This window comes from Carassius carassius, chromosome 34 (genome assembly GCF_963082965.1).
Source record: "Carassius carassius chromosome 34, fCarCar2.1, whole genome shotgun sequence".
Classification (NCBI taxonomy): Eukaryota; Metazoa; Chordata; class Actinopteri; order Cypriniformes; family Cyprinidae; genus Carassius; species Carassius carassius.
In genome coordinates, this window is record NC_081788.1 from 22,216,468 (window position 1) to 22,232,777 (window position 16,310).

General features: G+C 36.9%; 2 protein-coding genes, 1 long non-coding RNA gene and 7 other non-coding genes across 12 annotated transcripts; all 10 read left to right on the forward strand.

The window, feature by feature from the left end:
* The first annotated feature begins 1,930 nt into the window (after positions 1 to 1,930).
* LOC132114755 (uncharacterized) lies at positions 1,931 to 5,129 on the forward strand. 3 transcript variants are annotated; one of them, XR_009425353.1, is made up of 10 exons: positions 1,932 to 2,000; positions 2,478 to 2,512; positions 3,026 to 3,059; positions 3,251 to 3,279; positions 3,467 to 3,518; positions 3,707 to 3,737; positions 3,919 to 3,998; positions 4,181 to 4,217; positions 4,631 to 4,678; positions 4,854 to 5,129. It is a non-coding gene; the product is annotated as an uncharacterized LOC132114755 (long non-coding RNA). The 3 variants fall into 3 exon arrangements; XR_009425355.1 differs by lacking the exons at positions 4,631 to 4,678; positions 4,854 to 5,129 and adding an exon at positions 4,375 to 4,410 and having other exon boundaries at positions 1,931 to 2,000; XR_009425354.1 differs by lacking the exons at positions 4,631 to 4,678; positions 4,854 to 5,129 and adding an exon at positions 4,393 to 4,412 and having other exon boundaries at positions 1,933 to 2,000.
* On the forward strand, positions 2,320 to 2,400 carry LOC132115524 (small nucleolar RNA SNORD74). The gene has a single exon (XR_009425506.1). It is a non-coding gene; the product is annotated as a small nucleolar RNA SNORD74 (small nucleolar RNA).
* On the forward strand, positions 2,560 to 2,629 carry LOC132115528 (small nucleolar RNA SNORD75). The gene has a single exon (XR_009425510.1). It is a non-coding gene; the product is annotated as a small nucleolar RNA SNORD75 (small nucleolar RNA).
* Positions 3,326 to 3,405, forward strand: LOC132115521 (small nucleolar RNA SNORD79). The gene has a single exon (XR_009425503.1). It is a non-coding gene; the product is annotated as a small nucleolar RNA SNORD79 (small nucleolar RNA).
* Positions 3,555 to 3,639, forward strand: LOC132115526 (small nucleolar RNA snR60/Z15/Z230/Z193/J17). The gene has a single exon (XR_009425508.1). It is a non-coding gene; the product is annotated as a small nucleolar RNA snR60/Z15/Z230/Z193/J17 (small nucleolar RNA).
* On the forward strand, positions 3,774 to 3,858 carry LOC132115525 (small nucleolar RNA snR60/Z15/Z230/Z193/J17). Its single transcript, XR_009425507.1, has one exon. It is a non-coding gene; the product is annotated as a small nucleolar RNA snR60/Z15/Z230/Z193/J17 (small nucleolar RNA).
* LOC132115527 (small nucleolar RNA SNORD78) lies at positions 4,501 to 4,559 on the forward strand. The gene has a single exon (XR_009425509.1). It is a non-coding gene; the product is annotated as a small nucleolar RNA SNORD78 (small nucleolar RNA).
* On the forward strand, positions 4,712 to 4,784 carry LOC132115523 (small nucleolar RNA SNORD47). The gene has a single exon (XR_009425505.1). It is a non-coding gene; the product is annotated as a small nucleolar RNA SNORD47 (small nucleolar RNA).
* A 538-nt stretch (positions 5,130 to 5,667) lies between the features above and the next one.
* On the forward strand, positions 5,668 to 9,036 carry LOC132114749 (torsin-1A-like). Its single transcript, XM_059523059.1, has 6 exons — positions 5,668 to 5,986; positions 6,458 to 6,580; positions 6,760 to 7,025; positions 7,501 to 7,676; positions 7,868 to 7,992; positions 8,158 to 9,036. Exons 1-6 carry the CDS (start codon positions 5,803 to 5,805, stop codon positions 8,403 to 8,405), a joined length of 1,122 nt encoding a protein of 373 aa, XP_059379042.1. The 5' UTR covers positions 5,668 to 5,802; the 3' UTR covers positions 8,406 to 9,036.
* A 1,114-nt stretch (positions 9,037 to 10,150) lies between these two features.
* On the forward strand, positions 10,151 to 14,656 carry LOC132114750 (calreticulin-like). The gene is made up of 9 exons (XM_059523060.1): positions 10,151 to 10,281; positions 10,557 to 10,658; positions 11,300 to 11,503; positions 11,612 to 11,706; positions 11,794 to 12,003; positions 12,192 to 12,305; positions 12,915 to 13,058; positions 13,167 to 13,259; positions 13,339 to 14,656. The coding sequence occupies exons 1-9, from the start codon at positions 10,188 to 10,190 to the stop codon at positions 13,534 to 13,536; spliced, it is 1,254 nt and encodes a 417-aa protein (XP_059379043.1). The 5' UTR covers positions 10,151 to 10,187; the 3' UTR covers positions 13,537 to 14,656.
* The last annotated feature ends 1,654 nt before the right edge of the window (positions 14,657 to 16,310 follow it).

The following is a 16,310-nucleotide window of genomic DNA, read 5'->3' on the forward strand; positions in this document are numbered from 1 at the left end:
GCATCACAAATCAAACAAGTGGCAAAGAACGATCCCAGCGGACGTGTCTCTCTCTCCCACTCCTAAAGGGTTGAGGTGTTTTTATCGAACAAACTCTGAAAACTACAGCGTTCTGTATCTCAGGGAAGTAGTGGACTGAGGATTGAAGGCTGTATCTTAATGTTCGAAAAGCCTTAACGTTGGAACCACAAAGTAAACAAAATGAGAACTTGGTTCACATACTGCTAGCTACAGCGGTTTATATATATATATATATATATATATATATATATATATATATATATTCTTGTTTTCCTTTTATCTTCTTTCTCTAGGGCAATAGTAACTGTTTGAATATACATACATGACGGCAACCATTACCTTTATGTTCCACTCCATAACCATGAGTCTTTTAAGACGATGCGGTTTCATGCTCCAAAAGCAACAATGAGCAAAATTTACTATTTACAAGACGGGGCTGAAATTTAAGAAACTTTGCCATGGTTGTGTTCCATTCCAATTATGTTTTTTGTTTAGGCGGGGTGATTTGATATGCTCTCTAGAGCCTCGGGAGACTGTATTATTATTTTTTTTATAGATAGCTGCCTGAGTGTCCACATAACTTATCAGGTTAGTACAAAGTTGGACTGTCCAGTAGGAAATCGTAAAGGTGCACAATAAAACCATTTGACAAATCTGTTCTTGCTGTGGTCAAGCAACGTTATCACAAAATGCCCTGAAATCTTTCTTTCTGTGAAATGTAACATTTTAATCCAAATAAATATATACGTTTCATATAGTCATGCATCGGAAAGATGTGATTCTCTTCTTGAAGGTAAAAGTAACCGTCTGTGGATGTATGGACTCCTGGAATGACATCTATACATTGTATAACATTATCACGCAAAATCAAATTGAGCAAAACATTATTACTGCTACAGCTTTAAAAAGCCACTTGCTCTTCATATTCTGTAGTCAACTGGAGGCCTTATACAGTAAAGTTCACTTTCACCTAGAGTTGCTTTCCAGAAGCAATCCCAAAAAACTTTTTCTTTGCCTGGCAACGATTGATTGTACCAGATTTCCATGTATCAAAGAATAATATTAAATCTCAGTGAGACCAATTTGTGTGAGAAGGTTGAATGAATTTCTTCTTCCAGACATCCAGAGTTGAATGATGCTGTAGCGGTTCACTTCATTTGTACTTCAGGGATTTGTTTCATTTTGATTTCCAAAGTAATGGGAATTAATAAACTTCTAAAGTCATAGTTAATGTATTTTTTTCTCTAGGTATATTCTGCTTTTTTTTTTGTGACTATAAATTAGTGTTTAAAAATTCTTATTCAGAAATGAATGACTGTGAAAATCATGTAAATTGTGGGAATTCTTTGGTCAGATGTGTGGGAACCTCACAAGTGATGTATAAAAAGTACACAATATTTCACAATAACTCCATATAAAATAAATCTTGTTTACTATAACCCATTTAAAGCTAAGAGATAATTTTGTACAGACCTAATGAGTGCGAAACATATGTGAATGTTCTCAATATATAAGTGCTTATGGAAACTTGTTTTGCACACAAAAAGACTGGTTATAAATCACTTATGCATTGCTAAAATCTCATCGGCTAGAATGTTGTGTATTTGTGTGAATGCAGCCTTTACAAAAATCTTTATTCTTATTCCGTTATTGAAAGTATTTCATTTTGCTGGTAAAAAAGAAGTGTGATTAGGAAACTACTTTCTATGACTTTACTACATGCATTAAACGGCACGTGGATAAGCAATTTATCGCACTCATCTCACTGGCATTACTGGACAATTTAATTTAGTAAATATTTATGTTTCTTTCAGCATTGAAGCATATTTATGTATCACTTCAGCACCACCTGGCGTCATTTCAGTGTACTAATATAAGCAGAGCAATTTCCCAGAAACCATTGCGCAGAAACTGTATATAAAGAAAAGCTTGGCGTTCATCCGGTCTCATTCTTCTGCGGCGCTTCAGGAACTGTCTTGGTAATTCATCGTTTCTTTTAATCGCAGTTGTCTTTAATATTTTGTTGGGAGTTATATAATTTAGATATTTGTTGTGTACCGTAAGAAATTGTGTTTTATTAATTTAATTTAACTAGCTCCTTAAAAGGCTTCGCTAATTCGCAGTGCGGTCCACGTGTTACAGGCCTCGAACAAGCGTTAAAATGATTAATTGAATTGAATTACAAAATATGCATCAAAGTTTCCAGCAAACTATTTTATTTATATTAATTTGACTAAACCAATTAATTAACGTCTAATTTACAATTGGTCCACGTGGTTGTTGTAGCGAATAATTCCCTCATGTTCACATGATGATACATGATGTTGGTAGGGACATCTGAGAATATATGATGAGTACCAACATCTCTGATGTGCATAATTGTTCTGCGTGCAGTCTTCTGTTAAATGTTACTTTTCAAAGCCTTTGAGTTTCTCCCTTTCCCTCTCCCTCCCCAGTATCCGGAGGATTGATTGAAAGCGTGAGACAACTGGTATGTAAACCTTAGGTTTTTAACAAATCTATTCTTGGTGGTTGACTTGCTAAGGATGAATAAAATGCATAAGAGTAGTGGACAGGAGTGGTTTCTGAAAACGTTTACACTGAAGCATTATATAGTTTTTAATTGAGGATGTAATGTTGAAGTTTCAGTGTTCTAATCAGTGTGTGGTGTTTTTTTTTTTTTTTTTTTTTTTTTTCTTGCAGGAATCTGGAGCGGATCTGGAGAAGCGGGTCCAAGGTAATTTTTTTTTTTCTCCCATCACACGGAGATGGTAGAAACCAATAAAACGGTTACGACCAATAACCATAACGCTGGTTTTAAGTTCTTTGTTTTTTTTAATACTTTGCTTCTAAAGAATAAAAAGAGAAATAAGAGTAGTGGACAGGAGTGATTTTGAGTGGTTTTTTTTTTTTTTCTCTGAGGCATTGTATTGGTAATATTTATAATTGTTACAAATTTAAATGTATTTTTATTTATTTGTATTTTTTTTTTTTTTTTTTGCAGAAATGTGGTGTGAATCTGGAAAATGGGGTCAAAGGTATATATTTTGTTGTACTTTTAATGTGTATACGTGTGTATGATGATCATATTTGCTACTCTTGAGTTTACACTGACGAGACTGCAACCACCAAGATACATTATCTGATGCACAAGTGTTTGAATCTCATAAGGGTCGTGTGTGCGCACGCGCTTGTTAACATTTGCACCCCCCCCCCCTTTTTTTCATAGGAACATGTGCAGTGAGGTTAATTTGAAAGGTAAGCTTAAAGTGTTTTCTAAAGTGACTCCTAGGCTGCAGTCATTCACTGTTTATGATGATTGTTTATAAAACAATGGGAATCTCTCTGAATTAGACTGAAAGACATCCGTGTACTGAAACAGTGCTAGTTTAAGATGTTATCATCTCTTTCTTTATTTTGTACTAACAGGGCTTCATTATTACAGGTTGTTTTAGTTCTTAGCACAAGAGATCTGAAGATGCCATCAGCTGAGCAAGGTATGATTTTTTTTTTTTTTAAACCATATAATTTCTGTGATGCAAATGATGACTGCATAGTTCAGCAGAAAATCCATGAAGAACACTAAGCATTGTCTTTCGCTCCTAGCTGATGTATCACTGGTGCTCTAGATTCTAGATCCATGTCTTTTGTAGTTGCTTTGTCTTACACGTGTTTCTCTTTGCAGCATGAGTTCTGCAGGGGTTAAAGCATATCTGGTGAGTTTGAGATTTTAAAATTGTTATATTGAAGCTATGATGCAAGTGATGACTGCATAGTTCAGCAGAAAATCCATGAAGAACACCAAGCATTGTCTTTCGCTCCTAGCTGATGCATCACTGGTGCTCTTGCGTCTGTACTTGAGTTGTTACTTTGTCTTACACTCTTTTCTCGTTGCAGCAGGAGTTCTACAGGGGTGCAAGGGTTTACTCTTAATTCTGGGTGTGGAGAGATCAGCAGCTGTCTGAATGTTCTTCAGGGTAAGTGTTTAACTTGAATTGTGAACAGTATCAAAGTGGTCTCAAACTGATGAGTTCGAATCAGGTCTCTGATCTTCTTGAGGACATGTTAAAACATTCTGACTGAAGACCACATAATGGTGCATTTAACTCCTTAAAAGCAGGATTGTGAGGTTTTTAATTGACCTTTTTGTGTCTCTTAGGACTGATGACCAGTATGATGTGCTGATGGCAGGCACCGTAAGTATTTTATTCCTCTTGTAGTAAACCTGTAGCTCTAACCATTTGTGATGAATCTTATATCCACTGACTTTGCCGTGAAGGATGGATATTAGCTCTGGCTGATCTGGTCACAATTTAAAGTCCTGGTTCTCGTGGATGTTTTCTGTTCTAACAGGCATGTGCTCATTGACAGGTGTGGTGGCGACTGCTCCTTCGTGGCTTGCAAATATGAATGCTGCATGCGCCTGTAAAGGTTTGTTTTTGTTTCCAGATGTTTGGCATTATCTTTAATGGTTGGGTTTTGTGATGCTTTACAAATGTCTGACCTGAACACACAATGTGGACAAGCTTTGACTGAAACCCAGGTCCTGACTTTGGGCAATTTGTTGATTGTGACAAACTAACCAATGGCAGGCCTTTTTTCTTTCCAGGGAGCACAAGATTATCTAGGATGGCTCTGGAAACCCATATGGTATAAGGTATGAATCTTTGACCTTTTTTTTGTTTTTTGCAACCTGTGATGACATGATTCTGCCAAATGAATCTGCTGATTATATCATTTTACCGTTCCATATTTCTGAGGTTGACTTTGACATTACTTTAACCCTGATATTTGCACCTGTGCTCTTCTAAAGTCTGTCTGTTTCCTTGCAGCTGTGTTGCCTGCATCTGAATTTTCTGAATGATAGTCCAGAGCTTCGGTTCTTGTTTTCTGATTTTGAAGTCCCTTGTCTCTGAGGCAATTAAGTGACACATCTATATTTGTTACAAAGTTTGTAAAGAGTCATTATTTCAATAAAGTTATAAAATCAAAGGTCTGTTTCAAGTTTATAAGGTGCTTGATGTATTTGTATATGTGGGTTGGTTGATCTCTTATCAAGGCTGACAAATTAAAATTTTCAGGCATTTGGTAGTATGCAAGGACTAATGGTTTTTATACTGGGCACTAATTAAAAATAAGCTATGGAAGCCCATTTCTTACACGTGCTTTGCATCTCAAAACTGATTTAATAAAATTGTGACAAGACTTGTAAGTTGACTCAACGATTTTTTTTTGATTTTTTCTTGTGGAGATGGGTTTCCATAGTAAGTTCCACGTTCTCTGTATTTGGAATAGCAGTATCTGTATGGGACCGCACATTCTCACTTGGTTGTTTGCCAGACTTTAAAAGATTTACATTTTAAGTAACTAACATCAGGTCTACAGAAGCGGGGATGCCTGATGTGGTAATTCAAATCAAACCTCTCACAAAGTTCTCAAATTGCTGCGATTGGTCAAAGAGCTGTGACCACGTCTGTGCTACAGTACTTCAGCTTGGAGTTGAATGAGCAAGAATTATTTGTATAATTTTAGTAGATTTAGCATTTATTTGCTAGGGGAAAAAAATTGCAGACCCATTTTTGCTGCGCTAAGCCCCGCCCACTTTCTACCCCGCTTCATTCTATTAGCTCGTTCTATTCCAAAGAAGACTGTGACGTCGGGGTTCGGTTCTGAACATTGAGCGCTGAAGCGGCCTGCAGTCAATGAGACTCGGATGTACATGTGAATGGATGCTACAATTATTACATCTAATAGCTCGATGTTACAGTCTTCGCGAGGTCTATGTTTCCGGCGGCACCGATGTTTTCAATTGTAATCTTGCTCTCGTTCCTGGCTGTTTCGGCTGATGCGGATTTCTTTCAGTTCGACAGCATTTCAAATGTTTCTACCTATTATTTCAATTACATCTATTGCAATATTTGGGAAGGAGACTGTCAGCCACACCAGGATGATGCGAACCAACAAGGTAAAGATAGAATAGGCTATATGTGTATGTGTGTATAATAAAGATATATTTTAATATATGGTATAGTAAAATGTTTATAATATAAACATACAAAGACTACATAAATTTATATATATATATATATATACATACAATTTAAAATTAGAATGGATAACCAACATGTCATGCGTTATTCTTTCTACAAATATTTTCATGAATGCGTTTTTATAAATTCGAATAGAATGTATAAATTATATGATTATAATCTGTGAAGTCATTGCTAATAATAATATATATATATATATTTATATATATATATATATATATTTATATATATATATATAGGTAAATATAATAAAAAAATGCATTTTAAGTTGATTTGGATGAACTTTTCAGAGTCTCTCCTTAAGAATTGCAAAAATTAAATGCTGTTTGTAATGATTGCAATTCATTAACTCACTGCAGGCTTATGTAACATGCTTCTCTTCTCAGTGCCTACTGGGGACATTTGGCCAGGGTTTCCCCAGTACTACACTGGCATGCTGACTGCTTGGTACTGCAGCCTGGGTCAGTGCTGTGATTCAGGAGACTGTAGGATTACAAATAATATCACAGGTACAGCCGGCCATCAACATCATGCATGGTTTATTTTATAGAAATATTCAGGTTTTACAATCGTGGAAATCCTTGAAATATCAGAAGCTTTGAACAAAATTAATGGAATAGTCTGAACATTTATTAAAATGAATTTCTCTGTTTTTTCCTTGACATATGCTTATCAATGGATATTTCAGGATTGGAAAGAGATCTACAGATGAAGCTCCATGGGCAGCACCTGGCCCAGTCTGTGGTTCTGAAAGCCATTCAAGGTTTCATCAAAAACCCTGAGTCCAACAAACCACTGACTCTGTCCTTTCATGGCTGGTCTGGAACAGGCAAGAACTTTGTGGCCCGGATAGTAGCAGACAATCTCTACAGGGATGGTATAAAGAGTGAATGTGTGCGTTTGTTCATTGCCCCTTTCCACTTCGCTCACGAAAGATTGGTGGATGTGTACAAGGTGAGCAAAGTTTCAAAGGTTCACATCCACATGGCTGCCCAGGTCATTTGATCTGATTCAGTAGTCATTTGTTGATTTAGTTTACCTTTTACAAACAAATTATAAGTATGTGGTTACATTGTAATGTTAGACATTAGTATAATATTTGCTATTTGTACCATAATTCATCTGCTTGGATATATTTATCTTGAAAAAACTAAATGCAATGCAGTTCACATAGGCAGGGGTCCTTTTTTTGGGCTTCTGGGGAACATTTATTGGACGGCTGCCATTAAATGCCAAAGCTCTGGTATGATTATGCAATTTAACCTTGATATACTTGGATCGTTCAGTTAGAAAACCTGATTCAGTGAACAGAGAAATGACACTGTGTACAATTGATTGATTTCTTTCCAAATTCTGAAATATGCACATACTCGTGAATCCTGAACTTTACGATCAGTATTAGTATTTATGTGGGTTTGTTTGCGACCAGGGCCAGCTAAGAGAAGCCATTCGAGACATGGTTCTGAGATGTCCACAGACACTCTTTATCTTTGATGAGGCAGAAAAGCTTCATCCAGGACTCATCGATGCCATAAAGCCCTATATGGACCACTATGATAATGTGGATGGGGTCAGCTATAGGAGAGCCATATTTCTGTTCTTAAGGTTGGTATGTTCTTAATAGATGGCTTCATACAGCCATAAGTTGTCAAGTGAACCAATTTGTGGTGGAGTTCTTAAGCAATGTTTTCCTCTATACATACACTGTTTACTTACACAATGCATGCAGAATCTGAAAATGATCCAATTAAAAAAAAACTAAAAACAAATGGTTTTCCCTTAATGTCATGCTGTAGCAATATTGGTGGTGGTGCCATCAATGAAGTGGCACTGGATTTCTGGCACTCGGGACAGAATAGGGAAGATATCGGCATGGAAGACTTAGAACATCTTCTGCGCGCTGAAGCCATGGAGGCAGAAGGCAGGAGGCAGATTCTTTTAAATCTAATTGCTAATTGTTTGACAGTTGTCTCAGAGATGTTGCATATTTAAATTCATATATACAGTACATGCAGATATACTGTATGCCTTTAGTCCCTTATAAATGTTATCAGTCATGTTCTTAATGTACTTTTTACCTTTGCAGGAGGTTTCGCTCAGAGTGAGCTCATGTCAGGCCATCTGATTGACTTCTTTGTGCCATTCTTGCCGCTGGAGTACCGGCATGTGAAACTGTGTGCACGTGATGCATACGCAGCTCGTGGCCTTCAGCCTCATGAGGGGACACTGGATGAGGTGGCTAAAGCCATGCTGTACGTTCCTAAAGAGGAGAAACTCTTCTCTGCACAGGGCTGCAAATCCATTCCTCAAAGGATCAATTTCTTTCTACCATAACGGAGCATAACATAAGATCAGCGACATTAAAGAAACACAGAGTATACTTGAATGATGCAGAAATGACTGCTGATATCTGACATGCAAATACAAACAATGCAGAAAAAACTTCATATACTGGGTTGCAACTCTATATCTTACACTCTGAGAGTCAGGACAGGGAGAGAGGGGTTTGCTTGTGACAAACCCTACTGAAATTATATTTTTAAGAACTTTTTATCTACATCTATCTGCTTCTCCCAAGCAATGTTACAATTTAAAAAAATACTGCATTTACAGTAATGCACTTACAAAGCAAACCTCTTAATCAAGCAAGCAAAACCACAGTGTTTCATTATTTTTTTTAAACATTTACAGAGTTAAAGTGAATTGCTGTTCACAACCATTTTTTTTACTCTCATAATATGTATTTCTGAGCAAAACAGGATATTCAATAGATTATTGTCAAATGAGTTTGTTTTCACAAACTAAAAATTAATTTTAAATGATTTTCGACCATATGCCACTAAGCAGACCCATTTTCTTTAACCTCGGGTATATATTTTAGTTGCTGTTTAAGAACTTTGCATATTTTGGACATTTCAATCAAAGTCTGAATTGAAGATCATATTTCAAGACTTATGTAACAATTTAAAAAAAATCTTGTAATATATTTGATTGGAATATATTAATATATTTATTGTATACTTTTTGTGTCATGTATAATTTAAAGGTTACAATCTCTTTAAATGTTACAAAACTAGTTTGATGTTGTATGTGGTTTTTGTTTATTGATATTTCAATTATGAACACATTCTGATATTCTGATAATGTGAAAATGAGTAATTGTAGGGAAAGAAGCTGCTATTGAAAAGGTAGCTATGTGCTCTTGAAAAGGTAGATTATGAAGTTAGAAAAAAGCTAGTGTTAAGCTTGACAAACATGATATTGAATGAATTGAGACTTGATGTAATGCACTTTTTTCACATAGGCCAGTATGCATTTTTCTGTAGTTTGCCAATTTATCAGATCTGTTTTGATTCACTGTATTCAGTTGTCAGCTAGTAACATTCATCTTTGACTAATTCCTTGCTAATAGTAGCATAAGCTTTATGATTTATGCTTGTCAGCTCTGATAATATTTACTGAAAGAACTAAACTGAAGTTGCTTGAACGTCACTAAAGGTCAGTGTTTGATGGATGAACCATTTTATGCCACCAGCTAAAATTCTAAACTTTTGTAAGGGCTTTGTCTACAAATAAAAATCAGCCAAAGTGATGCCAAACGGTGGGATTTTTTTTGTCAACAGTATTTTTAAATTGAAATTACTAAACATGCAGGTTTGGCATTGTGCTGTATGTAATTATTAGTTGAGCAAGCTTAAATTCTGTATTTCCATTTCCCATTGATAACACAGACATTAGCGGGAATTGATATGGCTTTAGCTATATATTTTAGATCATATAATATATATACCACTGCCTGTTGTCAGGGACCACGTAAGCAGCACTAGAACTACCGAATTTTTTTTTCGAACAGGTTCATTGAACCGATTCGCGGAAATGAGTCAAATGATCTGATTGGCTGACCGGTGTGACGCAGTCGTCTCCAGCTGCCGTCCAATCAGAGCCAGCCATCTGTTCCCAGTTTAGAGGCGAGACTGTGCGAAAGATAACAGCGCACAGTGATTTCTGCAGGCATGTGAAGATCCAAACAGATCTCATTATATACATATTCAAGCCTCATATTTCTTATTCAATAATTTTCATTATATTAAAAAGGGTATATATTTTACTGCAAAGATGACAGCATTATATCTACTGATTATGGCCGTGTCCTTCGCTTTAATAACGGCAGAATCAATTGTTTATTTCCGAGAGCATTTTGAAGACGGCGGTAAGTTTAAAGCATTTGTGTTTTTTATGCTTTTTGAATACTATTTATGCTTTCTGTGGCTTTTGAGCATGTGACGGTGTCACCATAGACTTGATTTTATCATATGTGACGGATTCACTGTATATATTTTTAATGTCTTGGCAACAATGGTGTGTTGCATTCATTAAGTAATAACAATAATTATTTAAAATCTTAGTCTTGGTATAGAATGTGGTTATCTTATAACAAATAGTCAAGACAACATGTATGAATGATGTCACACATACACATTTCAGATACCTGGAGGAGCCGATGGTTGGAATCCAAGCATAAATCAGACTACGGCAAGTTTGTGCTTTCTGCAGGCAAATTTTATGGTGATGCCGAGAAAGATAAGGGTGAGTGTTGCTTTACATATGTCATGCTCCAGATAATTGACACCAGTTTGTTTGAATGTGTGGTTTCCTCCGTTTTTCATTATTTACTGGGTAATACACCAGGGGAGGGGTTACTGTCTGTGACATGATTCTGCTATTCTGAGCTGCAGGCATGTAACACAATTTGATATTTACTGTTTCAAAACATTACAAAACCACGTGTACTCTAGGGTCCAGTTATCCTGGCACACACCAAATTTAGTCCAAAGTTGTGTAACTTTGTGCTTTGCCGAGGTTGAGCAATATACAATGCCAAAGACAGTGTGAAATCAAAGTTATAAATATGTGTAATTAAAATACATATTTGAGGCCATATGTATCTCATGTACTTTAAAAAGCACAAATAAGCACTCTTTAAAAAAAAAAAAATATTGATTTAGATTTTTCTCAAATATTTCTTATTATACATTAAATGTTACATGTAGAATTTTAAACTTGGACTTTTTTTATGAAATCGGTACCAGTAAAGAGGCTATTATAATGAAGTAAGCATATTAGATGTTTTGATGACTGAATGTGTTCCTCCTACTTTGTATCTTTTAACATTCATATTTGTTTTCATTGCCTTCAAATTGCTCAGATATCTTATCGTAAACTTGCAGGTCTTCAGACCAGTCAGGATGCTCATTTCTACGCGCTGTCATCCCGCTTTGCTGATTTCAGCAACAAGGATCAGCCCTTTGTGATCCAGTTCACTGTAAAACATGAGCAGAGCATTGACTGTGGTGGAGGCTACATCAAACTTTTCCCATCAGACCTCAAACAGGAAGATATGCATGGAGACTCCACATATAATATCATGTTTGGTGAGTATCTTAATAACCACTTAACTGATGAACATCTCAAATCTGAAGGGAAATTGGACATGTATCAAAACAGGATGGATGATTTAATTAGCATTTTATCACATCCAGGTCCTGACATCTGTGGCCCTGGCACTAAGAAAGTACATGTAATCTTCAATTACAAAGGCAAAAATCATTTGATCAACAAAGACATTAGATGCAAGGTAATCTTATTGTTAATTTATTTATTTATTGTCCCATAATGCACCACCAGTCCTACAAGTTCATATATCATGTATTTTATCATACAGGATGATGAATACACCCACTTATACACGTTAATTGTCAATCCTGACAACACTTATAAAGTCAAGATTGATAATAAGAAGGTAGAGTCTGGATCTTTGGAAGAAGACTGGGACTTCCTGCCTCCCAAAAAGATCAAAGATCCCGAAGCGAAAAAGCCTGAGGACTGGGACGAGAGGGAGAAGATCGAAGACCCTGATGACAAGAAACCAGAGGTAAGTTGTCAGCTGTTCAGAAGACGTGATATAAAGTGCGTGCATCTGTTCACCTGGGGGAGGTGAATAAGGTTTTATTTCTCGGGGTGAACAAACCTTTTAAATGCTGTTCTGATATAAAGTATAAAATTATGTCTCAACTTTATCTCAGCTTGTCTGATATAATCTTTGTCTGTGTGTTTCTGGAGGACTGGGACAAACCCGAGAACATCCCTGATCCTGATGCCAAGAAGCCTGATGACTGGGACGATGAGATGGATGGGGAGTGGGAGCCGCCCATGGTCACCAATCCTGAATACAAGGTACTGACATTTCTTTAACTGTGGGTTCTTTAACGGACATAGCGACAGATCTTTTCTTTCTATGGACTGTGACATACATCAGAGGAAAACGGTTTATCGTAGGTAATAAATGTAAGGAAGGGTAGTTCAGTCCATCAGTTGTCAGTGTCGCAGTCGGTGTGTGAATGGGTGAATGTGAGGCAAATTGTAAAGCGCTTTGGATGGCCATGTGGTCTGTTGAAAGCGCTATATAAATGCAGTCCATTTACCATTTGTTGATTGGTCGGAGGCAGATCTGAAAGTAAGTTTGTGGTCGATTGTGAGAAAGGGTGGGTTTATGCAGATGAAATGATTGGGGAAGCCTAGCGTACATCACCAGAGAGAAGTCTGTCATTTCTCTGGAAGATCTAGTTAGGAGACCAATTACAAAAATGAAACATATAGACTACATGGATGAATCCTTTGCAATAAGATCAATAACATGCATTTAGAAAAAGTATAGGGTGAATATAAACTTCATGCTGGCTTTAATATTGAACAAAGATGCAGATAACTAAAAACATTGTTTTGTCATAATGAATACTGGGTCTGTTTGCTGTTTCCCAAATTAAATTTTTTTATCTTTTCAAGGGTGAGTGGAAACCCCGCCAGATTGACAATCCTGCTTACAAAGGGAAATGGGTGCACCCTGAGATTGATAACCCGGAGTACACCGCTGACACCGAAATCTATAAATACGATAGCATCGGAGTGATTGGACTGGACCTGTGGCAGGTAGCAATTTGCTTTGTGTCTCAAAGGGAGTTACAGTTTTCAAATATTTAATAACTGTTTAAACCATGTTTTAAACCACCTTTCCTTGTATTAATTTTTTTTTCTTAGGTGAAGTCTGGCACAATTTTTGACAACTTCCTCATTACCAACGACCCCAAACTGGCAGAAGAGGTTGGCAATGAGACTTGGGGTGCCACAAAGGTATGCTTCTTCAATTATTATCTGTCTATCCTAAATTATTTTTCAATTAATTGTAGTTTTATGTTTTTGTTCCTCTCAGGATGCTGAGAAGAAGATGAAGGAAAGTCAAGAAGAAGAAGAAAGAACGAAGCGTGAGGAAGAGGATAAGACAAGAAAGGAGGAAGCAAAGGATGAAAGGGAAGATGAAGATAAGGAAGAGGAAGAAGAGGAGGAGGAAGAAGAAGGGGAGGAGGATGAAGAAGAGGAGACAGACTCTAAACTCAAAGACGAGTTGTAGATTTCAACAGGAACTTGTGACTGGGGTACAATGCAGAGAACTGGATTAATGCTGGACAATTCTTTTTGTTGTATGTCGGATGATTCCGGCAGGATTTTTTTTGTGTCGTTCCACTACTACAAACCTATTTATATATTAACTTTTTTTCATAATTTTAATTTGCTTGATCTCAAGCAAAGTCCCAAGCATTTTCATTCAGGCAGGGTTGAAGGGAGCCAACATAGTGTGAGATATGATCCATAAAAATTTTACGCTCATGTTTACAAATGCCAGATATCCGGTTTGCTAAGCAATTCTGTGACATGAAACTTGAATCATAACAGTCATCAACTGGTAGCTACAATACTCAGACACTAGAATAATTACCTCAAAAAACATGAACTTGATCTAGTTTGTTGATAATGTGGAACAGTTTTGAGGTACTGTTGCCGCCATTTTGTTCCATATTTCACTTCTGTTACAGAATATACCGAGTTGTTTAGATGGATGCCATCTCATCTACATAATTTTGGCTTGACATATTTTTACGTTTGTGTGTGTGGATGTGCATTTATGTTGAGTTTGCAAGAGAGTCCTCACTTTATTGCAAGTTTTGTTTTAACCCAAACCTCAAATTCATAACCTCTTACTCGCTCTTAATGTCAATCTATCAGTGACCAGGTTAAAACCTTGGTTGTGTCTTTTCTAAACAGAAAAGATCTCACAAGCTGATTCAGTTTTGATCTGGCCTTGGTCAATCAACAAATTCTGACACCTGGTTTCCCAAAAGTTGAAATGAAAAATTTCCACATCTGACTGATTGAATATTTGGGGAAAGTAAACTTATATCAACCATGTTTAGACTTGACTAGAGTAGCCACAAAATTCTTGTGTGTGTTTGCTTTGGTGTACTGAAATTGCTGATTGATTTAATTTGGCAAATGTAATAATCAGGCCCTTAATCTGTGGAGTGTGGAAAAATGGAAAGCTTGTGAGATTTCAAGGGTGTTACGAGGAAAGTTCCATAGCTTTTCTAGAAACACTTCTGCTCTCCAACAGAGATTTCACAGCCATCGTGAATATTGCACTGCTGTACTGCTTCAGTTAGATACTTCTCCCAATAAAATAGATTGTGACCTTTTTTTTAAAAGATATATTTTGTACTTTTTGTGTTTGAAGGACATTCCTTGACATATTGAGAAGAAAAGCTCTGGTATGAAAGTTGCTGACAAATAATAAAAATACAAAAAGAGTAATTTACCCAAGTGTTTTGACTAGTTTTTGAGGGCATTAACTAAAAAAATTATTCCCAGCACATGTATTCTCAAAGTGGCATGTCCTCTATTCCAGGGATTCCTAGTGTTTTTTTTTATATTTTTTCTTTGTCAGCTGAGTCAATAGCCGGGTTTCCATCCAAAGTTGCAAATTTTACTTTGAAAGGGTGAAAGGCAGACAGCTCCAACACCTCCGATGTGAATCCAGAGATGCATTTAGGTATAAAAGCCGGATTAGGCTTAAGGGAAACATTATCTCCAGTAAGAAAGAATTTAGTGCACGACGAATGCACAGAGAGTGCATGTAACTCATTGACACCTTTAGCTGATGCCATTGCCAAGAGCAAAGCTGTCTTGAAGGACAACAGCTTTAGGCAAATACTTCCCAGGGGCTCAACATTTCTGGGCCCCTCTCCCGTGTTGGACCCTCGGAATCATCCTAACATTCTGAAACTGTATTTCCTCAAAATGTTTGTTCAACACTCGGAGGTCCAAAATGGGGTGGAGAGAACCGTCCTTATTTTAGAACCAGGAAATAACGAGAATAAAATCCCTGATTTATCAGACTCTGGGGCACCACCTCAATCGTTCCCTTTTTTAGGTTGGAAGAGGTTTCTTCTTTCAGAATGTGAGTGGCGTCCCATTGTAAATGTCCCTTTCCTGGCCGGTGGTGCTCTTTGGAGCCGGCCACACAATGTTGAGGTGAGCGGCTGCTTGTTCACGCATGTCCAGGACCAGGAGGATGGACCGGGGTAAGGCCACAGGGGCGTTATCCTGGGGAACGGCAGAGGGAGGTATGGCCTCTTCATCCTCTGAAACCCTGAGAAGACCCGCATCGTCATTATCATCGCCAGGGCATGACCGGGCATTGGATAAATGCTTCTGTCTGTCTAGCCAGACTTGATCAGTTACAGATGCCCTTCCCATTGGTTGATCTCTAACACAAGATGATGAAAGAGAACACAATAAATATGATAATTGGTTTCAGAGGTGGATGCCTGCTGTTTAGGAACACAGTCACATAAGACAGTTCTGGGAGGCAATTATACAGAAATACTTTGACGGCAGACTTTGCCTGGGCATTTAAGAATGACCATAACAACATTTCAGATGCTGTGCAATGAGATCAGTCCACTCCCATTATTCTCATTAAACTTTTTCACATAAGTCAAAAACCACCTCGTGAGTGTTTTTTTCCTTCTGAAATTTGCCATTTCCATGACTTGTTTCTGATGCTTCAAAATGTGCCTAATTACTTTACTCTTTTAAATATTAATAAACAATCTTATAAATATAATATATGCATATACTTAATTTCACAGCATTGATGTACACTTGTGCACTTTGTAGAATATTTGTTTTCAGTTATGAGTAAAATAGGGCTGTGGTTAAAATTACATTATGTGGAGTGTATGTGTGGTTTATGAGGACACAAATGTATATAATGACATGGGTACTACACATAAACATGGTTTATGAGGACATTTCCCGTAAAACAAAAGCCTCCTTTATAAAAGAAAA